This window comes from Triticum urartu, chromosome 6A (assembly GCF_056163025.1).
Source record: "Triticum urartu cultivar PI428250 chromosome 6A, HENAU_Tu73, whole genome shotgun sequence".
Lineage (NCBI taxonomy): Eukaryota > Viridiplantae > Streptophyta > Magnoliopsida > Poales > Poaceae > Triticum > Triticum urartu.
The window spans coordinates 496,335,337-496,348,552 of NC_141878.1; the positions used below are offsets into that span (position 1 = coordinate 496,335,337).

A 13,216-nucleotide genomic window follows, 5' to 3' on the forward strand; every position below is an offset into this window, starting at 1 on the left:
CATCAAGAAAGCAATAGCAATAAACTGAAGTATCATATGCTAAGCTAACGGATGGGTCTTGTCCATCACATCATTCTCCTAATGATGTGATCCTGTTATCAAGCGACACGGTATTTGTTTATGTATCCACACATGTATTTAAGTTTCCGATGAATACAATTCTAGCATCAATAATAAACCTTTATCATGAATAAGGAAATATAATAATAACAAACTTATTTATTGCCTCTAGGGCATATTTCCATCAGTGAATGCGAGTAGCTGGCGAAGGGCGGGATGCGCGCGCCAGAGGGGGAGGTTTTTTGGTGGGCTTGGGATCGGTCCGGACTCCAGTAAAGCTCCCCCACTTTTATGTCCTATTTACATGAGAAATCACGTCGAGACTACATCGCGGACCGATAGAAACCCGCGTTGGATGGCTTTCATGGACCGGGCGGATGTGGAAGGTTTGCAGGTCCGCCCTGCAAATGCCCCAAGAGCATCTATAGTCGGGCCCCTCAAACCCGCCTCATACGCCCAGGCGGGCCGCCCGGTCACTGGCCGGTCACATTTCTTCGACACAGACGGGCGCCTCAAACGGCCTCAAATGCCCGGGCTGACCGACACTCCTCATATCTAGCAGAAATATAGGGAAGATATGGGGGCGCCCGGACGCGCCCGGGCACGCCCGCCATGTGGGACTGATGATGGGGTCCCAGCCAGAAACACCCTCAAACCTGGCGGTTTGAAGCTCCTCTCCTCCGCCGGACCGGTGGCACCGCTCCAGCGGGCCGGGTAGTGCCTTGCCCGGCTATTTAAGTCGTCCGGCAGCACCGAAACCCTACCATCCATCGACATTTTCCTCCTCCTGTCCGCCATTGCCGCCACTTTCCACTCCACCCGTCCGCCTAGTAGCCATGCCCCCACGCCGTCGGGTGAGGAGCAAGCCATTTCTAACACCAAAGTGACGGCTCGAGCTCGTTGAGCAGATCCGGGCTAGGCGCGAAGCCAGGATCGCCACAGGGCTACCTCCGAGATGCAGTGGATCTGGAGGGGGAGTTGGAGGAGGAGGAGGACTCTGAGGAAGGAGGATGAGCTGGAGGAGGAGGAGGATGTGGGGGACGCTGGTGGTGAGGATCTGTAGGCGGAACAGCAAGCCATCCTCGATTCCCTCCGGTCGGAGTCGGCTGTGGAGGAAAGATGCCGTCGTCGGCAGGAGATGGAGGCGCAGCAGACCGCAGAGGAGGCGAAGATGCTCGCCTACATGGATGGAGTCAAGCAGGAGGAGGATGAGCCGGAGCCCTCCTATCCGCCCGTCCAGCCGGCGCCCGGCACCATCATCGTGGACATCTTCGACGACGAAGAGTAGCTAGGGTAGTACGTAGATGTAGTATGTAAGATTTCTTTCGCATGCTCTGTATGGATCTAGAGGATAAAATATGAGAGAGGCGGATACAAAGTGACTAATTTAAGGCGTGATCGGTCAAATCCGGCTGTTAGATGCTCTAAGAGCATCTCCAGACGCACCCCCAACAGGCACCCCAGGACGTGCTTTTTCGCCGACGCCAAAAAACCCACTCGCGCCTCAGGACGCCAATTTCCGCCGGTTTGTGTTGCGCCCCCAGGACGCCGATTTCCGCCGGTTTGGCCCATTTTTGGCCCGGCGATCCCAGGCCGAACCCAGTGCATTGGGGGCGCTTGGGGGTTCTGGCGGAAGGGAAAACGGCGCATGGGCCACCACTGTCAGGCAAAAAACGTTTTTTCCACCTCCAGATTCGCCCCTCGTGTGCACTACCCCCTTTCGCCGGCGTGCTGATCCCGGCGCTGCCCACCGCCACTACAAAGGCCATTTCCCCGCCGAGAAAGAGAGGGTCCACCGCGGGAGCGCCCACCCCGCTTCTGGGCAAGATTTTCTAGCGCTTCGGCCACACAAGTGGTGGTACGGGCGGCTGCGCGCCTACCACGCCCGCCAGGTGTTTGGTGATTTGTCTGCTCGGTGATGCACTCTGATGACGAGGAGGCGTTTGCGGCGCTGTTGGAGGAGAAAGCCGATGCCGACGCTCAGGACAAAGAGCACCTCATGGTCGTTGCTTTGGCCGGCCTGTTCGCGGGCAATGCAAAGCCCCAGCGAGGTGGCTCGGCGCCGGGCCGGCTGAAGGCAAGGCAGAGACATCGACTGGAAGGCTATTGCTTGCTCTACACCGACTACTTCGCCGACGCTCCACTGCATGGCGACAAAGTATTTCGGCATCGTTATTGGATGAGCCGAAGCTCTTCCTCAGGATTGTGAATTCCATCCGTGAGTTTGACAGCTACTTCAAGTGCAAGAAGGATTGCACCGGCACACTTGGATTCACCTCACACCAGAAATGCACGACAACTATGAGGATGCTTGCATACGGAGCTCCCGGTGATTCACTGGAAGACTATGGACGCATGGACGAGACCACGACCATTGAGTGTATGTACAAGTTCTGCAGGGCAATGGTGGCAGTGTTTGGACCTCAATACTTGCGATCACCCAATGCAGAAGACACTGCTCGGATCCTAGCACAGAATGCAGCAAGAGGATTTCCTGGGATGCTTGGAAGCATCGACTGCATGCATTGGAAATGGAAAAACTATCAATTTGCTTGGCAGGGGATGTACAAAGGCGTCAAAGGTCATTGCAGTGTGGTACATGAGGCAGTGACCACACAGGACCTTTGGATTTGGCACTCCTTTGGTATGCCAGGAACTCACAATGACATCAACGTACTTCATGCTCGAATGTCTTTGCCAAGCTTGTTGAAGGTCATGCTCCTCCGGTGAACTTCAAGGTCAATGGGCGCCACTACAACAAGGGATACTACCTAGCAGATGGCATCTATCTGAGATGGTCCACATTTGTGAAGACTATCTCAAACCTTGTGCCAGGAGGCAAGAACTCTTACTTTGCCAAGTGTCAGGAGGCTTGCAGGAAGGATGTCGAGCGGGCATTTGGTGTGCTCCAATCTTGATTTGCTGTTGTCCGGTACCCCGCTCAGACCTGGTCGAAAGATCAAATGTGGGTAGTCATGACTTGTTGTGTCATCTTGCACAACATGATCATCGAGAGCGAGCAGGAAGAGCCAACGTTTGACACTGAACCATATTACAAGCAGGGTCCTCTTCCCAAGTTGATCACCAGCTGGCGGCAACCTGGACTGCCTTCCTCAACAAGCGTCAGGAGATCTGAAACCCACAGATGCATCAACAACTGCAGCACGATCTGATGGAGCAACTATGGAGGCTCAAGGACAACGTCTAGCTCGACGTGTGATGAAATATGAGTTTTTATTTGTTGAACTATTTGATTTGTATTGATTTGTTGAACTATTTGATTTGTATTGATTTATTGAACTATTTGATTTGTATTGATTTCTGTGATAAACTATGTGATAAAAATTAGTTTCTGTCGAATTTGTGCCGAAGCATGCCGAATATGGGCCAAAAATAAGCCAATTTAGCGCCAAAAGTGGGCCAATTTAGAGCGAAAATGGGCCAAAATCAATGACCGGGCAACCTTGGGAGGGAGAAGGGGTAGATGAGAACCCTAGCCCCTCACACCGATTTTTTCACCGGCGCGTCCTAGACGAAGCTATTTTAAGCCTATGAGGCCTCCATCTCCTCCTCCTCTGTGCGTCACCGTGACGGCCACAACGTCTCAACATCTGTAGAGGACGTTGTCATGTAGCGCAGTCGTCATCAGCCGCTAGCCGCCACCGACGACGACGCTAATGATTACTACTCCCTTCGTCACAAAATATAAAAATGTTTTTTACACTATACTAGTGTCGAAAACGTTTTTATATTTTGAGACAGAGAGAGTATTTTGAAAGGCCTCAGTCCTCTCCTCTGCTCCCTTATCCGCCGCCGGCGACGACCGACAAAAACAACGTCTAAACAATTGAGCATCCCTTCCAGTTTCCGTGGAGTGGACGCTTTCAAGTACGGCCGCTGTCAGCTGCTAGCCGCCGGTGACGACGACGCTAGTGTTCCTTTCATCCTGATCCGTGTGATAACGACGAGACGTGGTCCTCGTTCTAGGCCATCATAGTCGTCTGCTTACGGAAAGGTATATCTATAAACATCAGTGCAGACTGACGTTGTATTACTTATTTATTCATCACTCCCTCTGACTAATCAACACTATCACAAGAATTGGTACACGCATGCTCTCTCAGCAAAATGCAATGCGTGCTCAATTAGGGCATCTCTCACCTACAAAATTTACTCCTGCATCCGTTCACATATATTTCAAACTAAGTTTTAACTAACCGGACGAAATTCATGCAAACATGGCGGATTTTCATATAAACCATACAAAATTTATTACATTTTAAACATTTTTTATTAAAAAAAGTGACCGGACCTGAAGCTATCCTATGGCGGCGCCCGTCGTTCACTTCCTTTGTATTCGGCATTGGCAACCACGTCCTCCATCTACCGTGTCCATGAATGGCGGCGGGGTTCAGGACCCGTGAAGTGGAGGTGTAGTCTCCGGCGAGAAAAAGTAAAACATGGGAGATAGACCGGCCCACTAGGGACACAATGCCCTACCGCCTCACATGCCCTAGTCATCCTCGAAGGAGTCCGCGACCTATCCGTCGATGCCAGTAGATGTGAGGTTGATGATGGACGTGGACGGTCCATCACTGTCCACCTACCACATGCGCCCCAAAAGTTGGACGACGGCGTGTAAGACGCGTAGCTGGCAGCGTTTTCATCCTCGACCGCCTACGCTGCCAGCGCTTGTGCGGCTGCGTCCGCGTCCAACTGCGCCATCACTGAGTTGTGAGCGACGCGTTGAGCACGCGCGGCCTCGTAGAGCGTCTGCTACTCCACAACGAAGTTCGGGTTCATCGCAGAGATGGTGACCACGACCTCCTCGCTTGCGCGCTCACCGTAGTTTTGACCCTTCACCAACCGGTGCTGTCGAAGAGCAGCAGGTTGTACCTTAGCTCCTTCTAAGCCTGCCGGAATGCCGACATAGGAGCCGCGCAGGCTGCTCCTCATCCGCCATGGCAGCATCGCAGTGCGCCTGCACCTGCTCCATGGTCAAGCCGGCATGCACCGGCGCAGTGTCATCATCGGACCCTGTCTCCATTGTGGGGTCGTCGTCGGAGACCTCGGGGGAGCTGGCCGGCATGCCGGCCTCAATCCGCCTGTCACGGCGGCACTGTCAGGTGACCACAAGGGCGGCAACCCCGTGCTTCATCTCCGTCGACAGGCTCTCCCACGGATCGTTCCCTCTCGCGTTCATGGTGGATGTGGTGCAATGGAGGAGGATGTGGAGCGGATGTATTGTGGTGTGGAGTTTAGCCGGGTGTGGCCGCGGTTAAATAGCGGATTCCGGTGAGGCCAAGCGTCTAGGTGCGTCAATGCGCGGCAGCTGGCGTCGGACGGGAACGCACATGGACGAAGGAGGAGGGTTTTTAATGGGCCAGGGTAGACATGAGCACGCGTGGCAGCGGTCCGGACGCCCGCAACCCCCCCCCCCCCCCCCCCCTTGTATGGATTGCGGGAAAAAGCACGTCCGGACTGGCCTACAGACTGATACATGATCGAATTGGTTGGCAAAACACGTCTGGTCCGAACGTATGCGGACGGTTTGAGGGTCGCGTTGGAGATACCATTACTCGGTAACAAATAAACTCCTATAACAGACCTTTTCTGCGAAATGGCCAAAAGCACCTCTGGCTAATAAGGACTCAAAAAATAATTACTCCCTTTGTTTCATAATTTTTGTCGTGGTTTTAGTTTTAAAATTTGAACTAAAACCACGACAAGAGTTATATAGCGTCTCACAAAGAAACGCATATACTCACTCACCAGAAAATGTCTATATACTGACTCACAGAAAATGTATATATACTCACCACGAAAGAAAATACCCATTGTGAAAAAAGAAGGTATATACCCTTTTAGTTTCTAAGTACTCCTACTCTCCTAGTATATACCTCATCTCAAAGTAGTACAAATACAGCACAATTCGCTTTTTGTGGGCTAAGGCGCCTGACAGACAAAAATATAGTATAACATTGTACCCTCGTTGGTTGCAAGTAATCCCACTAAAAAGCATTAGTATATGTTCAAAGTTTCAGACCCAGTGGTATCTAAAAAAAAGCTACTTATACTTCTCTCGACGGAACATATACTGTATGGAAGGCGGAAAACGTGAACTGAGCAGTACAAAACGTGGATAACATTCAAGCGTTTCTGATTTCTAGGGAGTAGGTATGCACTCGTAGCAATTAGTTAGATTATTTATTAATTTGCATCATAGTTTTCACTCTATTGAATACTAGATGATACTTGGCATGTTGTTGTGAAAATGTGTTGCAATATATTCAAAGTGTTGCATTTAACATGAAAATTTTGAGTAATAATATAAGAACTAAAACTGACATTCATATGATTTATTGTGTTTGATTATTGTATAATATAAATATCATAATAGAATGAAATGGCATGCATGTTTTCATGTTGAGGTGTTCTTTATAGATAGTTGTACATGTTGAGGTGGTTTTTTTATAAGCAGTTGTACGTTGAGGTGGATCTTTTTCCATTCATGTTGAGATAAATATATTAGTGGAGCTAGCTATTTAAATACAGAAGATAGTCATCCCGTCCAGCACATTCACTAACGACGGGAGTACACACTCCTAGGAGTATAAAAGAGGAGTCTTACAACCGGGTGTGTTTACACTCACAACTCATATATTGTCATGTGATATTATACATACTACTCCTTCCGTAAAGAAATATAAGAGTGTTTAATATGTTCATATACCATATATAGGATACTTTATTAAAGTGAGCTATATCATATATCTAAGATACTCCAAGTGAGCTATATGAAGAAAAAAAATATAAGAGAGCCCATAATTTTTACTATATTGATAAAATACATACACATTTGTACTTACAAAGAATATGTATATACAAGCACCCATTAAGACCTTGTTCTACAATAAAGAAAAAGTTACTCTACTATCAATTCCGAACTACAAAAACCCAGCAAACCGAACACCAAAATAGATCAAAAAAATGCACAAACCGGTGCCATCTTCTCGATCTTGCCCCCCCCCCCCTTCTCCTCCATGACCGAACATCACCTTCCCGAGCTCCAACCGAGTCGTCGGTCGTCGCCGCCACCCTGGACCAGTCAGTGCCCACCCCGCGACCTTCCTTCAGCGAAGCCGCAATGGTGGACCGCCTACCCCCGGGTCACCACGCGGCGCTGGGACACCCCGACCCCGGCGCTGTGACGCTTGAGAGCAACCAAGTGAAAGTCATTTATATTAAGTGGGTTGATGCCAAAACAACAGTTCACATCACTATTAATGTCCTCGCTAGAAACATAATAATAAGAATACATTAAGAATGGATTAACCGTGTGATGAGAAGAATTATAGACATGATTGATTGTTATTGTAATTTGTATCAACGTTGGAAAAACTAAAAATAACCCTATTTATTCATTAATGACACATGAAATATATTCAACAGTTGCCAGATTATCATCATATTCCACTGGAACATTTTCTCACTAAATCACTAATCAAAACTTACTGTTAGTTTAATTTTGATTAGAGAGACTTGCAAAATTACACAATGGCTAGCAAGAACATCGGCTAATTTAATAACCAACATTTACATAAAGCAACAACATAATGTAATTCAATATATTTTTCGAACCATGCAGGGGAACTGTGTGTGATATTATCATCGAGCAAACATTAAACTTCACATTCACATGAAGATGTCATTAACAATAATCGTCCAAAAAATAATAAAACTATCCAAGTAAAAAAAAGTTGAACATCAAAATCACATGAGGATTCACAAATAGAAATATTTGGTGAATTTTAACTGCCAAATAAACAAAAACATTCCCAAATATCATGTAATGACCATGATCATGATAATACATATCGCATAAAATGTTTTAATCAAAATTCTTATAGTATTTAGAGAATCAACCATAATTTTATCAAAGATATGTTATGCCATTATACTTATTATACAACACATTAAGGAACATAAAAATGTATCAACATAAATCTTTAGTTTTGCTAATGAGGCATATATTGGCCAACATAAAATGTATCGATCATGTGCATATGTTGTGCCACATGGTGCGGTGTGCAAAAGCGAAAGTCATGGAAAAGAACTGGTGTGCTATGAAAAATCTGACATAAACACGAAATGGTTTATTGGTTTACAACAACACGGCATGCATGGACGGGCAGATGACAGACGCACACACAACATACGGCCATGTCAATGGCCACGGACACCAAGGACGACCGCCGGCCAAACCATGTCCGGCGATTAAATCACAGAGAAAAAAGTAAAGATGGAACTGAGCAAAGCCACGGTAATAGTCTTCCTTCCGCCCAAATGCCCTGGATCTCTTCCTGAGTTCTTCCTGCAGCACGGTTGATGGATCCTGGCGGCTAGAACTTGTTGCTGTACCAGAAGATCCCCTTGCTGTCCTCGCGCACGATGTACAGGCACTCCTTGGCCTCGCGCCATGTGGCCTTGGCGAGAGGGGTGCGGTCGATCTGATAGTACTCGCCGAGGATGGGCTTGATCGCCTTGGTGGCCTCCATGGCGTGGTAGTGCGGTATATTGGAGAATAGGTGGTGCAAGATGTGCGTGTCCGTGATGTTGTGGAACACGCGGTTGAGGATGCCGTAGTCGCGGTCCATGGTGGCGAGCGCCCCGCGCAACCAGTCCCACTCCGTCGAGTCGTAGTGCGGCAGCGCCGGGTGGGTGTGGTGCAGGTAGGTGACCAGGACCAGCCACGCGTTCACGATCATCAGCGGCGCGCCGTAGACCCGCATCATCCACCAGAACCCGAACGTCGACACGAAATTCAACATGGCGAACGACGCGGCCAGCACGCCGACGTCTGAGATGAAAATCTGGGCGCGCTCCCGGTCGTTGTAGATCGGGCTGTAGGGGTCGAAATGGCAGGCGAAGCGCGGGTACGGGCGGCCCCAGGTGTTGAGCGACAGGTACATGTACCACCCAAGGGTGAGCTGCACCATGATGAGCACCACACGGACGACGGGGTTGTCGTGGATATAGGGGGTGTACCACGGCAGCGCCTCCTTCGGCCTTGGGACGAACACCTCGTCGCGCTCCAGCGATCCGGTGTTGGAGTGGTGGCGGCGGTGGCTGTGCTTCCGCGAGAAGTAGGGGACGAGGAGCCATGAGTGGAGCACCAGGCCGACGATATCGTCGATCACCCAGACGCCGAACATGACGCAGCCCTGGGCCACCCAGTAGAGCGGCCAGGCGCCCAGCTGAAGCATGCTCGGGAGGGCTGGGATCCAGACCAGCGCGGCGTACAGGAGCGCCGCGACGATGACGAGGTCATGGACCAAGTAGGAGGACGACTTGACCAGGGAGCGCTGGAAGCAGTGAGGCGGGATTGCCATCTTGATCTGGCCCAGCGTAAACGGCGGCTTGTCCGTCGGTGAGCGCTGGAAGGCCGCGCCGACGCCCGTGCGGCCGAGCAGTTCCTGCTTCTCCCGCTCCTTCTCCGTCATCCTGCCTCCGGCACCCATGATGCTACTGACAACAACAACAAGAACAACCACGGGTGATCAGACAGTGTCTATGAGGGTATATATATCGTTCATTTCAAGAACGATGATATATTGTGCCTTGTGTGCATATATGTTTGTTATAAATGAGGCTGCGCTATATCTGTCTTGCCACAAAAATAAGGAGTGTCTGTTTGACACTCAACAGGAATTCAATTGAGCTTCAGTCAAAGTTGCACCACAGACATTGTCAAAATAAAGAGTGTGTGTTGACGGGACCGGCTATAGCCCATGCGACTGAATTTTATTTTAGGTTCAGTCACTTTTTTTCTGTACCACCCCACATATTCATCTCAAAGTATGCATATATAAACAAGACTTAAAGTGGCTAAGCTAGCTCACATCAGATACGCTTCACATTGTAGCCGATGCCTCATCTCCAATTGACACATGTACGCAAATTACGTGGGGATGTCTTACAACTACAATGGTCAATTTCACTTCCAAAAATATCTCGCCCCGGGTCCCACGCTCACCGCCTCTCGGTTTCTTTCTCTTCCCGCCGCACCTTCCTCTCCCCTATCCCGTTTCGATTTTCATTCAAAAATTTCCCAGCCCTGCACCTTCCTCTTCCCTATCCCATTTCGATTTTCACCCAAAAAATTTCCAGCATTGTCGCACCTCCTCCCCTCCACTTCATCCTCACCGTGTCGCCTCTCCTCCTCTACCTTCGTCTACAGTGCGGCCCTCGAGAGTACCTCCTTCCCCAACCCTAGCTATCTTGATCTCCAGCGTGGCGTCAGCCATTGAGGCGGGCCATGCACCGCAAGCAAACCACAACATCGCTACACATGTGCCCTCACAAGTGACCCCTGACCATCAGCCAACGGCATCGAGGTCATCAACGCTCCACCTGACGTGCTGCCACACGATAGCGAGGAAGGCGACGAGCACACACGTGGTCTGGTAGGGTGGCCTCCGCATCCCACGGCGTGAGGACGTCGAGCTCAAGGATGATGCAGCCTGGGTGGACGTGCTCCTCGCCCTGCTGGTGGTTCTCTTCCCGCGGTCCAAGGCAGCAACACCTATTTCTGACCAACAGCCGGCAGTGGACAAGCTCACAACCATGTTGTGATCTGGCTTCACGCTGCCCTTCTCCACCTTTCATGGTGCCACTATTGGCATCGGCTTCGGTTGGGCCCTTACTTCGCCTAGCTGCCACTAACTTCTATCATGACTGTTTACTCCGACAGCGTGAAACGTCTTCATTACGAACTAGTAGGTGTTCTTTGGGCACCATGGTATCAGGCTATTCTCACGCCGAAGTAGTTCCAAGAAGGTGGTATAGGCACATTTTTTATTCATTTTTTTAGTAATAGCAATTTGTTGTGTTAATTCAGACTAAGTGGATATTAGTAATTAACTATGATAGTTCATGCGCTAGCCACAAGAATTTACTGGAATCTGACTTGTGTCTTCTCATTTTATTTTTGTGATTTATTTGTAGCAGATATAAGGAGGAACATTCAGCTGAACTGAAGTGACGAGTCACAAATAACATCCTGACAACCTTTGGTTTCAGGTGGCGACCCTTCTTTTTTCAGCCATTCACTGCTATCATTTTGGTTTTTTTTTATTTCTGTATTAAACTTGAATAATTTTTTAACATTTCCTTGACTACTTATACCATATTGGATATATGGAGAGAAAGTTCATATGCTCATCAGCTATTCAGATCGTTTGCCACATTTTACTTTGCCCGTCATTTTATTTAGTTCGGATTACCATGGGCACATCTTGCTTCATTCACTAATACAAATTTTCATCTTTTGTAGGATAGGGTACTATGCGTACAATGTGATCTTTAAAATGTGTACTAGAGCAAAAAAAAAAGGTTCGAAGGAAGCTTCATTTTGTACAACTTTTGGTTGTACCAGAGAATTTTCAAACTGTGACTATTTTGTTAGAAACAGTTTTGACTGGAACGTTTAAGATATATAGCTAAGCGTTTGTAACCATGGGTGAATTGTTTTTTGGTATCTTTCCGTATTTATCTATGTTATAAATTAGCTTGCACATTATCAACTGCCAGCTCGCTTACCCACAATCATTTTTTTATATAAAAAGAACAATGCAGCCACATACACTTGCTTCACGACGGGTACAGTGTGCCGCCGCGCCTTCTGCCTGCTAGTGCAAATTAAAAAGTTGCTAGCCGTGCCGCAAGAGCCGTACATGCAAACAACATACACACATAAACATGCAGAACATGCACCACAGACATGACGTTCTCATCATTAACTTTTTGGTTATGGGATGGAGCAAAGGTAACACTAAAAGTAATACAAAACAAAAATAATATTTTTAAGGAGAAACGAATTAAGAGAATTGATATTACCTCAAAGAAGAAAGACAATGAAAAAAGGGCCAACTGCGTGCTAGCAGTGGCCTGCCTAGCGGGTGTGCCCAGAATTTTGGAAAATAAAAATTTCCTATGTAAAAATTAGCTGATTTTCAAGGGCACGCCCTCTATTTTATTTTTATGTCCGCCACCACGTGTGAGTTGTCTAAAAATTGTCGGTGTTCGATCAGATAGCTCTCCACCGTTCGATCTGGATCCAAAGGCCTAGCTGGCTTGTTCTTCCACCCTTTTTCTCCCCTTATATGAAAAATAAATTAAATAACCAAAAAAGAAAAAGAAAAAGAATATTATGCAACTATGTGTAACATAATAGAACATAGAAATTTATACTTTCTATAGCCTTCTATATACTAAAAGAAAAGTAAAGAAAATCAATAAAATGGAACTATCCGCATATACTTATATACGGAAATAAAAATAAAGAAAAACAAAAAATGGAATCTTTCTAAGAAAGACTAACTTATTCGCATTGGTATTACCCTTCAAAGATAAAAATCTGAAAAATAAACTAAAACAAATAATGAATAATATTTGCACACAATATACACAGAAATTGCACTTTTTAATATGCTAAAATAATTATACAATAGTGGATTTATGACACAAAAAAGAAAATGAAGAAAATTAAACAAATAATTGCAAATTTAGCACACAATATACATAAAAGTTGCTTTTTCTATAATATGTAAGAATAAGTATAAAATAGTGGAATTTATTAAAAATAAAAGTTTCTAAGAAGGAATTAATTAGTGACATTAGTATTACCACAAAAATAAAAATAAATAAAACAAAGTAAAAAATACTAAAGTTCTCTAAGAAAGAATGAATTAGTGACATTGGTAGTACCCTTAAAAATAAAAGAAAACTAAATGAAAACAATGAAGTTTTCTATGAAAGAACGAATAAGTGGTATTAAATATATTATCGTTAAATAAGAAATGGAATGAAACAAAAGCTAAAACAAAATCAAAATAATGAAGTTTTGAGAAAAAATAAATTAGTGGTATTGGTATTACCCTTTAAGAAGAAAGAAACTAATGAACACATGATTTACACAAAAATTACACTATTTTATAATTTGCAAGAATAAGCATGTAATAGAGGAATTTTGCAAAAAAGAAATTTCCTAAAAAGGAATAAGGAATGAATGAGTGGCATTGGTACTACCCTTAAAAGGGAAAGAAAATAAAAGAAGAACTAAAACAAAATCAGTGAATTTATAAGAAAGATTTAA

The 13,216-nt window shown here is 46.4% G+C and overlaps 1 protein-coding gene and 1 pseudogene across 1 annotated transcript; one reads left to right on the plus strand and one right to left on the minus strand.

Moving 5' to 3' along the window:
- Nucleotides 1-1,978: 1,978 nt before the first annotated feature.
- Nucleotides 1,979-3,268, plus strand: LOC147965874 (uncharacterized; annotated as a pseudogene).
- A 4,926-nt stretch (nt 3,269-8,194) lies between these two features.
- On the minus strand, nt 8,195-9,705 carry LOC125512434 (fatty acid desaturase DES2). The gene has a single exon (XM_048677532.2). It carries the CDS (start codon nt 9,579-9,581, stop codon nt 8,463-8,465), a length of 1,119 nt encoding a protein of 372 aa, XP_048533489.1. The 5' UTR covers nt 9,582-9,705; the 3' UTR covers nt 8,195-8,462.
- Between the last annotated feature and the right edge of the window lie 3,511 nt (nt 9,706-13,216).